Source organism: Mustelus asterias, chromosome 18 (genome assembly GCF_964213995.1).
Source record: "Mustelus asterias chromosome 18, sMusAst1.hap1.1, whole genome shotgun sequence".
Lineage (NCBI taxonomy): Eukaryota > Metazoa > Chordata > Chondrichthyes > Carcharhiniformes > Triakidae > Mustelus > Mustelus asterias.
Window position 1 is genome coordinate 7,139,886 of NC_135818.1, and position 18,815 is coordinate 7,158,700.

An 18,815-nucleotide genomic window follows, 5' to 3' on the forward strand; every position below is an offset into this window, starting at 1 on the left:
GGGCAGAATGGGATTGGTGTGAAATAAGATACAGGAGGTTGAATGAGTTTATGAAGGTTTCGTGAAGACAGCATCTTATAAAATGGGGGTAGTTTTAAATCCACCAAAATCAGTAGGTTGAGGTCAGGCAAGGCAATAAAATTTATAAAATCCTGTGACTCTCTCATTTTTTCCTTTCTAACACAGCACAACACCTTGCTGAGATCATCTAACTTTGTTTCTAGATCACAGAATCCTACAGTGCAGAAAGAGGCCATTTGGCCCATCAAGTCTGCACCGACCACAATCCCACCAGATCCTATCCCCACAATCCCATGCATTTACCCAAGCTAGTACCCCTGACACTAAGGGACAATTTTAGCATGGCCACTCTAACTAGCCTGAATCATAGTCTGAAAGACGTGCTAGGTGAGGTGCATTGATCCAAACAGGCACCGGAGTGTGGCGACCAGGAGAATTACACAGTAACTTCATTGCGGTGGTAATGTAAGCCTACCCCTGACTAATAAATTAACTTTACTTTAGACTGTGGGAGGAAACCGGAGCATCCGGAGGAAACCCATGAAGACACGGGGAGAACATGCAAACTCCACACAGACAGTGGCCCAAGCTGGGAATCGAACCCGGGTCTCTAGTGCTGTGAGGCAACAGTGCTAATTATTGTGCCACCGTGCCGTCTGCAATCACACATCAAACCTGGGTCCTTGATGTATCTGCTTCAATCCTGATATCAAGATTTTCTATATTTTCTTTGACTTTGATATCCAAGCTGCAACATGTGCAGGGTACAAAAGATGCTATTCTTTCCAAACAGATTACATATAGAATGTAATCTGACAGATCTTGCAATATCATCCAGATGTTTGCTTCTGCACAGCAAAATAGCACTAAAATAATTACTGTCCAGCTTTCCAATTCATAAAATCCCTACAGTACAGAAGGAGGCCATTCGGCCCATCGAGCCTGCACCGACAACAATCCCATCCAGCCCCTATCCCTGTAACACTACATATTTGCCCTGCTTATCCCCCTAATCTACACATTTTGGAACACTTAGGGTCAATTTAGCTTTGGCCAATCCACCTAACATGCAGACCTTTGGACTGTGGAAGGAATCCAGAGCACCCAGAGGAAACCCACACAGACTCGGGGAGAATGTGCAAACTCTACACAGGCGGTGACCCGAGGCTGGAATCGAACCCAGGTCACCGGTCCAGTGAGACAGCAGTGCTAATCAGTGTACTACCGTGCCGCCCATTGGATGATTATCCGACCTGAAGAGAGTTGTAGGGCCTCTGGGGGAAAGGCAGAGTAGTGAGTCCGGCTGAAACGTTTCTTGCAGAGCAACCTGCACAAAATCGATGGGTCAAACGGCCTCCTTCTGTCAATACAACCATAGAAAACCGGGGTTGAAGAGTTTGGCGAACTGGCCAGGAGACACTTTCAGAGGCAGCGTGGCTCAGGAAATCATGAGTTCAGCATTTGAGTAAATGGACAGGAAAATCAGGTCCATGGGCATGCAAACTCCCTCCCAATGCTCCCCGTAAGCTGCGGGGGGCCCAATCAGGAAACTGGACGCCAGTAATTTAGATGGGTCCCTTCAGGGGTCATTTCCGAGGCTGGCTGACTGTGGGAGCCAGTATATTAATGATTTTCTTCTTGTTGCTGTTTTTAGCATTCACTCTCTTTGTTTCAAAAGGAGTGGCATACAAGAATAGGGAAGTCTTGCTCAAGCCTGCACTAGCTAGGCAGCACCTGGGATACCGAGAACACTTTTGGTCCCCTTATTTAAGGAAAGATATATTAGCATTGGAGGCAGGCCAGAGAAGGCGGCACGGTGGCAGAGTGGTTAGCACTGCTGCCTCACAGCACCAGGGACCCGGGTTCAATTCCAGCCTGGGTGACTGTGTGGAGTCTGCACGTTCTCCCCATGTCTGCATGGGGATGCTCCAGTTTCCCCCCACATTCAAAAGATGTGCAGGTTAAGCAAAGTAAAGTTTATTCATTAGTCACAAGTAGGCTTACATTAACACTGCAATGAAGTTACTGTGAAAATCCCCTAGTCGCCACACTCCGGTGCCTGTTCAGGTACACTGAGGGAGAATTCAGCATAGCCAATGAACCTAACCAGCACATCTTTTGGACTGTGGAAGGAAACTGGAGCACCCGGAAGAAACCCATCCAGACAGGGAGAATGTGCAAACTCCACACAGACAGTGACCCGAGCCGGGAATCGAACCCAGGTCCCTGGCGCTGTGAGGCAGCAGTGCTAACCACTGTGCCACCGTTTGGCCCCAGGTAGGTTGGCCCCTTAGTGTCAGGGAATTAGCAGGATAAATACATGAGGTTACAGGGATAGGGCCTGGGTGGGATTGTTGTCGGTGCAGGCTCGATGGGCTGAATGTCCTCCTTCTGCATTGTAGGGATTCTATGATTCTATGATAAGGTTCATTAGATTAATCTGGGATATGGAGGGATTTTCTTGTGAGAGGTTTGAGTAGGTTGAGGCCTGTACTCTTTGGAGTTTAGAAGAATGAGAGAGAACCTCATTGAGACTTTAGGATTCTCAGGGAGTTTGACAGGGTAGATGCTGAGAGGTTGTTTCTCCTCTGGGAGAGTCTGAGACCAGAGGGCATCATCTCAGAGTAAGGGGTTCACCCATTTATGACAGAGATGAGGAGGAATTTCTTTTCTTAGAGGGGAATTCTTTACCACAGAGGGCTGCAGAGGCTGGGCCGTATATTCAAGGCAGATTTTTAATCAGTAAGGGAATCAAGGGTTATGGGGATAAGACAGGAAAGTGGGAGTTGAGGATTATCACATCAGATCAGTCATGACTTCATTGAATGGCAGAGCAGACTCGATGGGCTGAATGGCCTCCTTCTGCTTCTTACAGTCGTAATCTTCACCCGCTATGGGAGAAATCCCCCACCTTTTCCCCTCATTTTTTTTAACCAATGGTGAAGTTTCTTTATGTGGAGATGCCGGCGTTGGACTGGGGTGAACACAGTAAGAAGTCTCACAACACCAGGTTAAAGTCCAACAGGTTTATTTGGTAGCAAATACCATAAGCTTTCGGAGCACAGCTCCTTCGTCAGATGGCCATCTGACGAAGGAGCTGTGCTCTGAAAGCTTATGGTATTTGCTACCAAATAAACCTGTTGGACTTTAACCTGGTGTTGTGAGACTTCTTACGAAGTTTCTTTACCCAGAGAATGGTGAATGTGTGGAATTCACTACCACAGAAAGTAGCTGAGGCCAAAACATTGTCTGATTTCTTGAAGTAGTTAGATATAGCTCTTGGGGCTAAAGGGATCAAGAGATATGTGAGGAAGGGAGGACCAGGATATTGAATTTGATGATCAGCCACGATGATAATGAATGGTGGAGCAGGCTCGAAGGGCCGAATGGCCTCCTCCTGCTTCTAGTTTCTATGACTAGCATTCAATTCCAGATTTATAAATTGAATTTGAATTCCTCAAGCTGCCATGGTGGGATTTGAACCCATGTCTCCAGAGCATTAGCCTGGGCCTCTGGATTACTAGTCCAGTGGCATTGCCACGATCCCAGTGTCCTTCCCATAAAGTCTTCAACCCTGAGAGCTGTGGATACTTACCGGCGCTCAAGGGGGGATAGGAGGGGGGGGTCAGGATATTGAATTCAATGATCAACCATGGTGATAATGAAGGGCAGAGCAGGCTCAAAGGACCGAATGGCCTACTCCTGCTTCTAGTTTCCATATTTCTATTATCCTTCACAGAATACCTGCAACAATCCACGCATGAACTAGATCTATCATTCCCAGACGCAATGTCACTACAGAGGTCCACTGACTCCAAAATGTAATTGGTTTGACAAATAAAACTGCAGCTTTCCCTTGAGCTGCGATTCTCAAAGCCTGGAGCTCTTTCCCAACAGCAAAAAAAAACAATTTCCTGTTTTAATTCAGGAAACGTGGACAGAATGTTGACAAGCCCAAATGCAAATGAAATGAAATATGATGTCAGCTGCGGACTTTCCATCATTAAAATCTGTGTCGCCGTCTGCACAGAGTGTACAATAACGAGAAATTAATCCAATACAGCTCAAAATCACCTGCCGTCATTTCATTAGCACAATGGAGAGGGAAAATCATTTCCTCTCATACATAAAACAGTGGTTCGAACGTCAGCAGATGCCTACCTTGGGGTCCAAAGAGAACGTGCATCGTTACCAAGTATGTCATGTCGTGATTCTCAACTGGAGAAAGTGACACCTTAAAAATAATTCCTATTAATCACAAGATTCTCATTTTGTGGGTTTTCCAGTATTCTGTTCCTAAACATTGCTAGAAAGAGAGACACATTGCTGAAGCTTTTCATCTCGCACTCATCAGGACAAATGCAAAAGTACCAAATTTCAAACAATCACAACAATCTATACTACTGGAGAAAAGGGTGATGATTGGTTGGCAAGTAGACTCTAATTGGCTGAGGCATTGCCATGGAGTAAGCAACGGGCTACTTATAGGCTCTCCAAATTCCCGGTAATTCAAAAAACAAACGGACAAGGCTTGGACATGTTCCTTTTGAGCTTTAAGGAGAGACTAGATAGACTTGGATTGTTTTCTCTAGAGCAGAGACGGCTGAGGGGGGAGGGGGATGGGGAGGGAACATGATTGAGGTGTATAAGATTATGAGGGCTATGGACAATTTGTGTAGGGAGCAGCTGTTCCCCTTGGTTGAAGGGTCAATCACGAGGGGACATGATTTTAGGGTGAGGGCAGGAGATTCCAAAAGGATTTGAGAACAGTTTTTTCACTCAGAGGGTGGTGGGAATCTGGAATGCGCTGCCTGGGAAGGTAATCGAGGCCAGAAACCTTACAAAAATATTTGAATGAACACTTGAAAGATCATAATATTCAAGGAAAATGGGATTAGCACGCCTTTAATGGTAGATATTGTTGGTGCAGATTCAATGGGCCAAATTGCCTTTTCTGCACTGTATGACTCTGTGACTGTGACTTTTGTTTGAAAAGAATAGGTTCCTCTAGATGAATGAATCATAGAATCATAGAATCCCTGCACTGCAGGAGGAGGCCATTCGGCCCATCGAGTCTGCAACGCCAACAACCCCACCCAGGCCCTAACCCCCCCCATATATTTACCCTGATAATCCATGTATTAACCCTAGCTAATCCCTCTGACACTAAGGGGCAAATTAGCATGGACAATCCATCTAACCTACACATCTTGGGACTGTGGGAGGAAACCGGAGCACCCGGAGGAAACCCACGCAGACACAGGGAGAACGTGCAAACTCCACACAGACAGTGACCCAAGGCCAGAATTAAAAGTTTATTTATTTATTAGTCACAAGTAGGCGTACATTAACATTGCAATGAAGTTACTGTGGGGTCACTGGCACTGTGAGGCAGCAGTGCTAACAACTGTGCCACCGTGTGGCCCTTTTTTTTATGGCCCAGTTTGGCCTACATGTGACTCCAGGCCCACAGCAATTACTTCACTACCCGCTGAAACGGCCAAGCAAGCCACTCAAGAGCCATTGGAGAAAAGCAGCATCAAATGCTGCCCTTGCCAGCGATGCCCACATCCCATGAAAGAAGTTTTAAAACTTACAATCACAATCAGGCGGAGAAGTTGGGGAATGCCCATCAAATAAAAAATGCCCACTCTCCCATCCTCATGTTTAGAAACCACAACAAGCTCAGAGTTCATAGATCATAGAATCCTACAGTGCAGAAGGAGGCCATTCGGCCCATTGAGTCTGCACCGACCACAATCCCACCCAGGCCCTATCCCGATAACCCCACATATTTACCCTGCTAATCCCCCTGACACTAGGATCAATTTGGCATGGCCAATCCATCTAACCCACACATCTTTGGTCTGTGGGAGGAAACCGGAGTACCCGGAGGAAACCCACACAGACATGGGGAGAATGTGCAAACTCCACACAGACAGTGACCCAAGCCAGGAATTGAACCCGGGTTCCTGGCGCTGTGAGGCAGTAGTGCTAACCACTGTGCCACCGTGCCACCCAATTAGTGTGCATCGGAGTGTTGTGCAGTGCTGTACTGGGCTAGTACAGTTGTACCATGCACATAGGAACAGTGGCTTAAAGTCAATGACTGACCGTAAAGGAAGATGTATCGGTAAATGACTTCATTCCCTGCTGCACTGCAATCAGAGAACCCCCAGTGTTTACCTGTGTCACACTCGCACACTGGAAACATTTACCTTGAACTAAAGTTCCCAGTCAGAATGGTCAGTAAAATAAAAGTTCCTCAACGCTTCTATGGTTAAATTATATTTTAAAATAAAAATCGGTTAATTGCTCAGATTTAAATATTATTTTTTAAGAAGCCCCTTTAAGGGCTCTTTATCCCACTGGGTCCAGAAGTCAATTTTCGGTCTGGTTTTGTTTACACTTGGGGGACAGAGTGTACAGTGGCTACATTGTCAGATCAATAGCCTTATCAGCAACCTCGAGCTGGGGCAGTCGTGATGGAAATCTTTGGTCCCCAAACCAAATCCTTTTAATGCCCATTGCCTAATTGCAAAACACTCCATAGTGGCCAAATATCAGACCCCAGTGGGGTGGCACGGTGGCACAGTGGTTAACATTGCTGCCTCACAGCACTAGGGTCCCAGATTCAATTCCAGCCTCAGGTAACTGTGTGGAGTTTGCATGTTGCCAGCATGGGATTCCTCCAGGTGCTCCGGTTCCCTCCCACTGTCCAAAATTTGCAGGTTAGGTGGATTAACCAAGGTAAATGCATGGGGTTATGGGGATAGGGTGGGAGAGGGGGCCTGGGATACAGAATCAATGCAAATCCAATGGGCCAAATGGCCTCCTTCTGTCAGGATTCTATTATCTATGATACAAAAGTTGGAAATTGGGCCTGGGTGGGTCCGTTCAGAATCAATGGGCAGAATGGCCTCCTCCAGCAAAATGGACTATTATTTAAATGGTAAAAAATTGCAGCATGCTGTTGTGCAGAGGGACCTGGGTGTGCTTGTGCAGGAATCTCAAGGAGTTGGTTTGCAGGCGCAGCAGGTAATTAAAAAGGCAAATGGAATTTTGTCCTTTATTGCAAGAGGGATGGAGTTTAAAAACAGCGAGGTTATGTTGCAGCTGTATAAGGTGCTGGTGAGGCCACACCTGGAGTACTGTGTACAGTTTTGGTCTCCTTACTTGAGAAAGGATATACTGGCACTGGAGGGGGTGCAGAGGAGATTCACCAGGTTGATTCCGGAGTTGAGAGCGTTGGCTTATGAGGAGAGACTGAGTAGACTGGGACTACACTCATTGGAATTCAGAAGAATGAGGGGAGATCTTATAGAAGCATATAAGATTATGAAGGGAATAGATAAGATAGAAGCCGGGAAGTTGTTTCCACTAGCGGGTGTAACTAGAACTAGGGGGCATGGCCTCAAAATAAAGGGAAGCAGATTTAGGACTGAGTTGAGGAGGAACTTTTTCACACAAAGGGTTGTGAATCTGTGGAATTCCCTGCCCAGTGAAGCAGTTGAGGCTACCTCATTGAATGTTTTTAAGGCAAGGATAGATACATTTTTGAACAGTAAAGGAATTAAGGGTTATGGTGAGCGGGTGGGTAAGTGGAGCTGAGTCCCCAAAACAATCAGCCATGATCTTATTGAATGGCGGAGCAGGCTCGAGGGGCCAGATGGCCTAATCCTGCTCCTAGTTCTTTTGTTCTTATGTTCTGCACTGCAGGGATTCTATGACCTATGATATAAAAGTTGAAAATCGGGCCTGGGTGGGTCAGTCCAGAATCGATGGGCAGATTGGCCTCCTTCTGCACTGTAGGGATTCTATGTTCCTAATTCTGCAGAGAAAGATCAGGAAATGGCACTTGAAATTTCTCGGGCACATGAGAAGGAATCATGATTTAAAAAGTCGGACGCTGGCGGGAAAGATCGATGGGAAAAAAGATCAAGGTAGAGAGAGAATGATCCTTTTAAAGAGCCTTGCACACGAGGTGCATGTACCACCAACTAAGGTGATCCACACCTGTAGAGCAAGAGTAACATGGATGACTATGGTCGCCAATGCCCTCCGAGGACACGGTACCCGGGAAGAGAGAGAGAGAGAATGATTCTCCTTCTGCATTTCCCTCAGCAGTTGGCCAGGTTCAGTGGGATGGGTAGAGGGTGGGGTTGCAAAGCTAGCTGGGTGTCGGACTCTGATCGCAATCGAATGGCCTGTGCAGGAAAGTGAGCAGCTGCGGATGCTTTCGAGCAGAAGTAAGATAGCAAACACAGCGATGGGCTGTAGCACCACGTCAGCAATGGACAAACCAGAGGCAAATGTGCTCAAAGTGTAGAGTGATCCGATCATTAACCTGTCAGCAACACACAAGGGAAACCTTCAATCCCAAAGCACCGTTGAAAGGAAGCCTGTCATGTTGGGCCTCAGACAGAACAAAACACATTTAGTTTTTCCTTTTGCAAGGTTGTCCGATGAGGATGAAAGAGGGCCCACACTCAGGAGTTAGAAGAATGAGAGGTATAATTGAAATGTTTATTTTTTTAAGAGGGTTTGACAGGACGGATGCTGAAAGGCTGTATCTCGCAGGCTGGAGAATCTAGAGTCTAGAAGCACAGTTTCAGGATAAGAGGTCAACCATTTAGGACTGAGGTGAGAAGAAATTCCTTCACTCAGCGGGTGCTGAATTGGGATTTTGTAAACAGGTTCTTTCATGGAATATGGGAGTTATTGGCATGTCATCAGTTGTTGCCCATCCCTAGTTGCCCTTGAACTGAGTGTCTCCCTCGGCCATTTCAGAGGGCAGTAGAGTCAAACACATTGCTGTGGCTCTGGAGTCACATGGGGCGGCACGGTGGCACAGTGGTTAGCACTGCTGCCTCACAGCGCCAGGGACCCAGGTTCGATTCCCGGCTTGGGTCACTGTCAGTGAAAGTCTGCACGTTCTGCCCACATCTGCGTGGGTTTCCTCCCGGTGCTCCAGTTTCCTCCCACAGTCCGAAAGACGAGCTGGTTAGGTGCATTGGCCATGCTAAATTCTCACTCAGTGTTACCCGAACAGGCGCCGGAGTGTGGCGACTAGAGGATTTTCACAGGAACTTCATGACAGAGTTCATGTAAACCTAATTGTGACATTAATAAATAAACTTAAACTTAAAATAAACTTAAACATGTCGGCCAGAGCAGGTAAGGATGGCAGATTTCCTTCTCTAAAGGACATTAGTGAACCAGAGGGGTTTTTATGACAATCGACAATGGTTTTACGGTCATCATGACCATTGCTTCTATTTTCTATGTTTCTATAGTTGAGGCCAAAACGTTGTGTGATTTCAAGAAGAAATTAGATATAGCTCTTGGGGCTAAAGGGATTGAGGGATATGGGGGGCATCAGGACATTGAATTTGATGATCAGCCATGATGATAATGAATGGCAGAGCAGGCTCGAGGGGCCAAATGGCCTCCTCCTGCTTCTAGTTTCTAAGACTAGCTTTCAATTCCAGATTTATAAATTGAATTTGAATTCCTCAAGCTGCCATGGTGGGATTTGAACCCATGTCTCCAGAGCATTAGCCTGGGCCTCTGGATTACTAGTCCAGTGGCATTGCCACGACCCCAGTGTCTTTCCCATAAAGTCTTCGTCCCTGAGAGCTGTGGGTACTTACCGATGATCAATCGACTTTTGAATGCCGAGGGATTGGAGGAATTAGGCAGGAAAATGAAGCTGATTTTAAAGGGCAATAAATACTGGCCTAGCCAGCGCCACCCGCATCCCATGAATGATAAAACAACACCACTGTGGAGAAGATCCTTGCTGGCCCTTTTGGAGAGCGTCTCCAGAGAGGTCAAGACACCTGAACCACAGGTTAAGCGAGCCAATGGCTCTGGCAATGAGAGGATCATGAATATTCCACCACAGGGTCAGATCTATTGCTCTTGCTCAACAGAGGAGCCCATCTCAAACATGGGTAGAGTCCATTACCCAATCAAAAGACAGCTTTAAACACTGACACAAATAACTGCTTCAATGAATTGCTCTCAATCAACTCGTCCCTTACATTTACTGCCATTTTCCCCCTTCCAAGGGTTGCAGTTTGATATGTAAATGCCTTCCCATTGCACACTCCTCTTCATTCCTTACCTTACTATGGCATTTTGATTTTGGTTTGATTTGATTTATTATTATCACATGTATTAGTATACAGCAAAAAGTATTGTTTCTTGCGCGTTATACAGACAAAGCATACCGTTCATAGAGAAGGAAAGGAGAGAGTGCAGAATGTAATGTTACAGTCGTAGCTAGGGTGTAGAGAAAGATCAACTTAATGCAAGGTAAGTCCATTCAAAAGTCTGATGGCAGCAGGGAAGAAGTGTTCTTGAGTCGGTTGGTAAGTGACCTCAGACTTTTGTATCTTTTTCCCGAAGGAAGAAGGTGGAAGAGAGAATGTCCGGGGTGCGTGGGGTCCTTGATTATGCTGGCTGCTTTGCCGAGGCAGCAGGAAGTGTAGACAGAGTCAATGGATGGGAGACTGGTTTGCGTGATGGATTGGGCTTCATTCACGACCCTTTGTAGTTTCCTGCGGTCTTGGGCAGAGCAGGAGCCATACCAAGCTGTGATACATCCAGAAAGAATGTTTTCTATGGCGCATCTGTAAAAGTTGGTGAGAGTCGTAGCTGACATGCCAAATTTCCTTAGTCTTCTGAGAAAGTAGAGGTGTTGGTGGGCTTTCTTAACTGTAGTGTGACCCATTGGCTGTTCGGAAAGATCATTGCACCTGTAAATGATGCTTCACTGATGTTTTGGTTGCCTGAGTAGGCTGGGTGCTTCACCAACCAGCAGGAGAAAGGAAGACACCAGGTTCCTGCCCCAACATCCATGACCACCATCCTGCCAGCCCACTGGACACAGACCCCTCCACTCCGATTGCCTGGACCCATCCAGGATAGTCCCACCTTAAACCAATCCCCATTTGAAATGTCACAAAGATTGGAAAACATTGTTACGGAGTTTACATCACTGTTCAGCCACAGGTTGATTCATGAGTGGATTTGAGCACATCTGTATGCTCAGGTCAACCCCTCCCAGCTGCCTCCCACACAAAGTCCAGAGATGTGTAGATTAGGTGGATTGGTAGGGTTGATGTGCGGGGTTATGGCGACAGGGTGGGGGGTGGGCCTGTGTAAGATGCTCTGTCGCAGAATCAGTGCAGACTTGATGGGCTGAATGGCCTCATTCTGCACTGCAGGGATTCTATGATTCAATCACGCCATTTCTACTATCATCCCCTCTCCCAAACTAAATTAAAAGTTGGCTTAATAGATCATGAGCAACTTTCGGTTATTACACTACAAATTAGACTGACCAGAAAAACAAATCAGAAGGAAGAGGCACAGTGGCACAGTGGTTAGCGTTGCTGCCTCACAATGCCAGGGACCTGGGTTCAATTCCGGCCTCGGGTTACTGTCTGTGTGGAGTTTGCGCATAGCCCCTGTGTCTGCCTGGGGTTTCCTCCGGGTGCTCCGGTTTCCTCCCACAGTCCCAAGACGTGTAGGTTAGGTGGATTGGTCATGCTAAATTGCCCCTTAGTGTCTAAAGATGTGTCGGTTGGTTGGATTGGCTATGGTGAACGTAGGACGGAGGAGAGGGCCTGGGCAAGATCTTTCGAAGAGTCAGCGCAGACTCGCTGGGCCGAATGGCCTCTTTCTGCACCGTAGGAATTTGATGGAAGTTTTAGAAGATAACTGTATTACATGTGTCCAAATAAATACTGCACGATATATTGGTGAGTTAATTCGATAAGGGAAGGCTAGATTTAAAACTATAGCAGGAATTCTAGAACTCCAGGTAATTTATTTGATTTATTTTCATTTTGTCAAATAAACATGCCTTTAGTGTTGGAATTTCCTGTTTGTTTTATCTTTCCCAGTGCAGAGTGCAACATGTTAGCAGCGCTGTTGCTATAGTGACCAGCTGAATACTTACTGATGTTGAGGAATTTTGTTGGAGTGAGCCATTATGCTCCCGTGTCTAACCCAGTCTCACGCCTCCCAATCTCAAAAACTAGCAAAACTTGACTGACAACTTGTGAAACACAGGGAATTAAATAGCAACTGCAGTGGGACATAGGCTTATCATTGAAGCTGTAGGGACACCCAGCAATTCCTTCCCTAGTCCAAAATCATTACAAAATGGGTGATTGTAATTACTTTTATGTCATAATTCAATAGATTAAAATTTAAAATGCTGGAAATGCTTAAAGTAGCATCAAACTTTCCTCTCCAACTTTCTCTCTCCCTCCCACCCAACAGCTTTGAGCTTTCCTCTCCATGTCATGCCAATCTTGGTTCCCCTATCCCCTTCCCCTGCACTAGCTTCTAGGCTTTCTTCAACTTCCTCCAGCCTTACAAGGGTGGCACAGTGGTTAGCACTGTTGCCTCACAGCGCCAGGGACCTGGGTTCGATTCCCGGCTTGGGTCACTGTCTGTGTGGAGTTTAACAACGATGTGGAGATGCTGGCGTTGGACTCACCTGAAGAAGGGGCTTGGAGCTCCGAAAGCTTGTGTGGCTTTTGCTACCAAATAAACCTGTTGGACTTTAACCTGGTGTTGTTAAACTTCTTACTGGAGTTTAACAACACCAGGTTAAAGTCCAACAGGTTTATTTGGTAGCAAAAGCCACAAGCTTTCGGAGCCTTAAGCTCCTTCAGGTGAGTGGGAATTCTGTTCACAAACAGGGCATATAAAGACACAAACTCAATTTACAGAATAATGGTTGGAATGCGAATACTTACAGCTAATCAAGTCTTAAAGGTACAAACAATGTGAGTGGAGAGAGCATCAAGACAGGTTAAAGAGATATGTATTGTCTCCAGACAGGACAGCCAGTGAAATTCTGCAAGTCCAGGCAAGTATCGTGTGGAGTTTGCACATTCTTCCCGTGTCTGTGTGGGTTTCCTCCAAGTGCTCCGGTTTCCTCCCACAGTCTGAAAGACGTGCTGGTTAGGGTGCATTGGCCATGCTAAAATTCTCCCTCAGTGTTCCCGAACAGGCGCCGGAGCGTGGCGACTAGGGGATTTTCACAGAAACTTCATTGTGGCGTTAATGTGTGACACTAATAAATAACTTAACTCAACACCTCCCTCATTCTCAACCCCACCACCCTAACCCACCCCTGTCCTCCCGCTGCCCGACCAGGCATTTCTCTCAAACGCTTCTGTTATTTAGACAACTAGCAGATAACTTTCTCTCAGAAGACTGACATGTGCTGCACCTCACTTAGGCACTGGGCAGAATCCAAAATGAAAAGTTAGAGTATTCCGGGATGATTTTCACAAACCAGGGATATTGTTTGTCCTTTGGGGACAAGGCTTTGTACCGACTATCCCCAGAAAACAGCAGTAAGTACAGTAACTATTCTGTGCATCATCTAGAGTGGTGAGTGCAGATGATCTTCTACATTGTCTTGAATTTAATGGAAAAACAGAGCAAAGTTCGGAATGGGAGGTTCGTACATTCGGTCCCTAAAGTTGCGCCCAGTCTGTGCCCCTTTGAAACTGTCCCGACTGTGGGTCAATCCACTGAACGTGGGCTGCAGCTTTCAAGAAGGCAGCTCAGTGCCACCTTCGCAGAGGCGACTAGGGATGGGCAATAAATGCTGGCCAGTCAGTGACACCCATGTCCCACAAATGAATAACAAAAACTCCCAGAAGACCAGACGGAGTTTCTAAAGGATACATGTGGCCCATTCCTGTGGCTGCCTCAAAATCACTACGTTTGCAGCAGGTCTGAATCATAGAACCCTATGTAGAACCCCACAGTGCAAAAGGAAGCCATTCGGCCCATCAAGCCTGCACGGACAACAATCCCACCCTTACCCCATCCTGCAACACCAGGTATTTCATAGAATCTACAGTGCAGAAGGAGGCCATTCAGCCCATCGAGTCTGCACTGACAACAATCCCACCCTGGCCCTATCCTGCAACCCCAGGTATTTACCTTGCTAATTCCCGTGACACTAAGGGGCAATTTAGCATGGCCAATCAACCTAGCCCGCAAATCTTTGGACTGTGGGAAGAAATCGGAGCACCCGGAGGAAACCCACGCAGTCACTGGGAGAATGTACAGACTCCACACAGGCAGTGACCTGAGGCCGGAATTGAACCCGGGTCCCTGGCGCTGTGAGACCGCAGTGCTAACCACTGTGCCACCGTGCCGCCCACCTCCTAATGGAGGCGGATACATCTCACACCAGAAATGAGAGACTATTTTTTAATACATAACATCAGACAAGTGGTGGCATGCTGGGCAAAGAAGTCTATCCAATTGCACCTTAGCCCTGCACATTCCTTCAGCCTTTTAATAACGTCCCAACATCTGTAAATCCTCTCAGCTTTACTACAATTGTTAAGACTAGAACAATTGAAGAGGGTTTTTCTTTTCCGCACACAAGCCTGTTATCTGATACAGATTCATCCAACAACATACAAATTATTCAGGGCTATCACCAGACCAGCTTGAACTCAAAATCTCAACAGGGAACAGCTATGTTGAAATTCTGTGCATTGGCAGTAACGACAATTGACACAACTCCCACTTTGTGCTTTTGTGAATATAAAAAATACACATCAATGAACAGGAGTGAGTGAAACAGCAAACTATCATGACATTACCCTGTCTGCCCCCAAGCCCACTTACCACAACCCAAAGCCTGGTAGGTGGGAGAAACAGAGTTAAAGTTTTAAAGCTTATTTACTAGTCACAAGTAGGCTTACACTAACACTGCAGTGAAGTTATTGTGAAAATCTCCGAGTCGCCACACTCCGGCGCCTGTTCGGGTTCACTGAGGGATAATTTAGCATGGCCAAAGCACCCAACCAGCACGTCTTTTGGACTGTGAGAAAAAAGTCAAAAGTTTATTTATTAGTCACAAGTAAGGCTTATATTAACACTGCAATAAAGTTATTGTGAAAATTCCTTGGCCGTCACACTCTGGCGCCTGTTTGTGTCAATGCACCTAACGAGCAAGCCTTTCAGACTGTAGGAGGAAACTGGAGCATCCAGAGGAAACCCACGCAGACACGGGGAGAACGTGCAGACTCCGCACAGGCAATGGCCCAAGCCGGGAATCGAACCTGGTTCCCTGGCGCTGTGAGGCAGTGGAGCTAACCACTGTAATCCAGTGTTCATTTATAAATCAGACGTAACTACATGGGACAAACACAGAGTAATATCGAGCTTATTCTTTGAGTTCTCAGCCTGAAGGCAAGGTCTTGATAATTAGTTGTTGAATCACGATTTTTCACTGCAGGTGATGTGAGCTCTTGGGTCTACTTCAGCTGGAACAGGGATTGGACCCTGCAATGACTTCAATCGGGCCATTGAGGTTGGCCTATTGGAATATGATCTCCCTGATTCAGGGTCCAATTGATGGGCCTATCAGGGAGTCTTTGCCTTATATTTAACCAGGAGTGTTAGTTCCTCTGACACCTCGGGAGGTAGACTGCTGACTGATAGCACTCTGTGTACTGCTGTTAGAGTTTGTAAATAAAGGGATTTTGGTGAAGAGACTTCTGTCTCTCCTGACTTATTACAGACCCAGCCTATACTATTAACCCGATCCGCACACTAGTCGACTGAGCTCCAACCAGGCCACCTAGCCAGTTAATCACCACTACAAAATATTCTTCATCATCTTGAGTAAGTGAGGTACTAATGAGTTCACTGAATTACAAATATAACTTGACTGGAAATGTGTTCGAAAGGAAATGGAAAATGAATAAGAACAGAAACTCATTAACATCATTGAGATTTTTTTTGACGCATAACATCAAATATCAGAGTCGGTGCTGACTTGATGGGCCGAATGGCCTCCTTCTGCACTGTATGATTCTATGATTCTATAATAAAAAGTCTCTTTATTATTGAATGATACACCCTAGCTATGAATGTAACACTACATTCTGCACCCTCTCCTTTCCTTCTCCCCGATGTACTCTATGAACAGTATGCTTTGTATAGGGTGCAAGAAACAATACTTTTCACTGTATCCCAATACATGTGACAATATTAAATCAAATCAAAAAAAAGGAAACCATTCAACCCATCGAGTCTGTACTGGCTCTTTGGTAGAACGATTCAATTATTCCCACATCACCACTCTGACCCCATAACCTGGTCATTTATTTTTTCCATTCTAATTATCTTTGGAATCTTACAACTGCGTGGTTCTCCACCCTCCCCCACGTACCAGGCTTTGGAGTGGGTGTTACGATAGTTCAAGCGTCCCTTACTCTGTTCATTGACCCGTATTTTGTGTACTCACAGGAGTATACTCAGCTCATGCAGTCGAGATTGCAACAACTTTAAATTTAAACTTTATTTATTAGCGTCACGAGTTGGCAATGAAGTTACTGTGAAAATCCCTTAGTCGCCACACTCCGGTGCCTGTTTGGGTTACACTGAGGGAGACTTTAGCATGGCCAATTCACCTAGCCAGCACGTCTTTTGGACTGTGGGAGGAAATAGGAGCACCCGGAGGAAACCCAAGCAGACAAGGGGAGAAGGTGCAGACTCTGCACAGACAGTGACCCAAGCCGGGAATTGAACCCGGGTCCCTGGTGCTGTGAGGCAGCAGTGCTAACCATTGTGCCACCTTGCCACTTCCTCAAAAGGCAGTGGGAACAGAGTCTTTGAATATTTAACATTGCTCGTGTACTGGCTGCGTCTTTGGCCAATCACCTTAATTCAGTGTCGCCTGGTTACCAACCCATCTGCCACTGGAAACAGTTTATCCTCGCTTATGTGAGCCAAACTATTTATGATTTTGAACATGCTATAACCTTCTCTGCTAGAAGGAGGGGGTCCCAAGCTTTCCGAGTCCCTGCAAACAACTCAAGTCCCTCGTCTCCAGCAAAATTTTAGCAAATCCCCCTGCATCCTCTCCAAAGTCGTGACATGCAGAAGCATAGAATAGAATCATAAAATCCCTAACGGTGCAGAAGGAGTCCATTCGGCTATTCAATCTTCAACAACTCAATGACAGAGCATCTTACCTAGTTCTGCGGTGCCCTGAACTGAACGCAAGACTCCACGTCCGGGTCATCCAAATGATCCAGAAAGGTCTGGCAATAAATTCCCTGCCTCTATCCTTTACTTTTCCATTGGCAAAGCCAAGGATTCCATATACACATTCAACGGCCTTCTCGATTTGTCCTCCCACCGTCAAGGACAGACGCTTTCAGACCTCTCTGCTGCTGAAGATGTCCCCCCACAGGACAGTGTCATCCACTACCCCTCCTTGCTCTCCCACCAAAATGCACCACTTCATATCCCCTCTATGTTACATTTCATCTGTCTTGTGTCTAGCGATGCCCATGTATTGTGCCAGTGACACCCATGTCCCACGAATGAATAAAAAAAAGTTATTTTGCAACTTTTGTCCATAAATTATTTGTCCCCCTCCCCCCCGCCTACCCTCTCCTCGCTCTGAATTCCTGGTGTCTGAGTGTTGATAACTTTTTGACACTAGATCCATCCGAACAGATGTAATTTCAGGATTCAAATCATTGCCAAAGCATTTAAGACGTCACAGCTCACTGGGATTTCAGGAACTTGCGACACAGGAACTCAAATTCACATAGATGGTCGCCCAAAATTCGGATGAAAAAGAAACAAGCCCACCTTTGTTGGCAAGATAGACAGAAAAAGAATCCGTGCTGCTTAGTCAGACAGGGCTGTGCATGTAATCCATTCCGATCTGTCAACACGGCTCTGTAACTAAAAGCAAAGATTAAAGTGGCAAGTTACTTGCATTTACTTCACAAAATCACCTGAATGATAAAGAACTCCCCAAAATATTGCTATTGACATGATTCAGATCTAAGGAAGTGAAGTACGATCGGGTGGCACAGTGGTTAGCACTGCTGCCTCACAGCGCCAGGGACCCGGGTTCAATCCTCTGGCTGCTCCAGTTTCTTCCCACAGTCCAAAAGATGTGCTGGTTAGACACATTGGCCATGTTAAATTCTCTCTCAGTGTACCCGAACAGGCGCCGGAGTGTGGCGACTAGGGGATTTTCACAGTCACTTCATTACCATGTTAATGTAAGCCTCTTGTGATACTAATAAATAAACTTAAAACTTCATTTTGCATGGCCAAACCTGCACATCTTGCAACATTAAGGGGCAATTTAGCATGGCCAATCCCCCTAACGTACACATCTTGGACACTAAGGGGCAATTTAACATGGCCAATCCACTTAACCTGCACATCTTTGGACTATGGGAGGAAACTGGAGCACCCGGAGGAAACCCACTTAGACACGGGGAGAACGTGCAAATTCCACACAGTCACCAAGAATTGAACCCGTGTCCCTGGCGCTGTGGGGCAGCAGTGCTAACCACTGTGCCACCCTTACTTGTCCCATGATGTTGAGAAACCCTTAACCAGAGAGAGGTTAGTGAGGCAGAATCCTCAGTGTACCCGAACAGGCGCCGGAGTGTGGCGACAAGGGGATTTTCACAGTAACTTCATTACCCCGCTGCGTGATTCTCCCACCCCACTGTGCCACCCTTACTTGTCCCATGATGTCGAGAAACCCGTAGCCAGAGAGAGGTTAGTGAGGCAAAGTCCTCAGTAACAGCAAGTTCAGAAACACAGGAGGTGTGAGCACAAATTGTGTATTCATTTTTTTCCACTTGCACCCAAAGAAAGGTTTGATTGACTGAAATTTTCCTTTGATTCAGGAAGCCTCCCCTCACCAAGTGTTCAATTCATCCACCGTCAGAGAGGTTGAAGAAATACATATC

At 46.2% G+C, this 18,815-nt stretch overlaps 1 protein-coding gene across 2 annotated transcripts in view; it reads right to left on the minus strand.

Annotated features, from left to right (window-relative positions):
* The window catches only part of gpr176 (G protein-coupled receptor 176), a 94,976-nt gene extending 77,583 nt beyond the window's left edge, over nt 1-17,393 (minus strand). Inside the window, exon 1 of one of the 2 annotated variants that reach the window (XM_078233328.1) lies at nt 17,061-17,393. Coding sequence is in view for 1 of the 2 variants with exons in the window: in XM_078233327.1 (XP_078089453.1) it covers nt 4,183-4,225 (43 nt within the window). In the remaining variant the exon portion in view is untranslated. Of the gene's footprint in view, nt 1-4,182; nt 4,287-17,060 lie in introns of those variants that run through there. The other variant, XM_078233327.1, reaches the window with a different exon arrangement.
* Nucleotides 17,394-18,815: the final 1,422 nt, after the last annotated feature.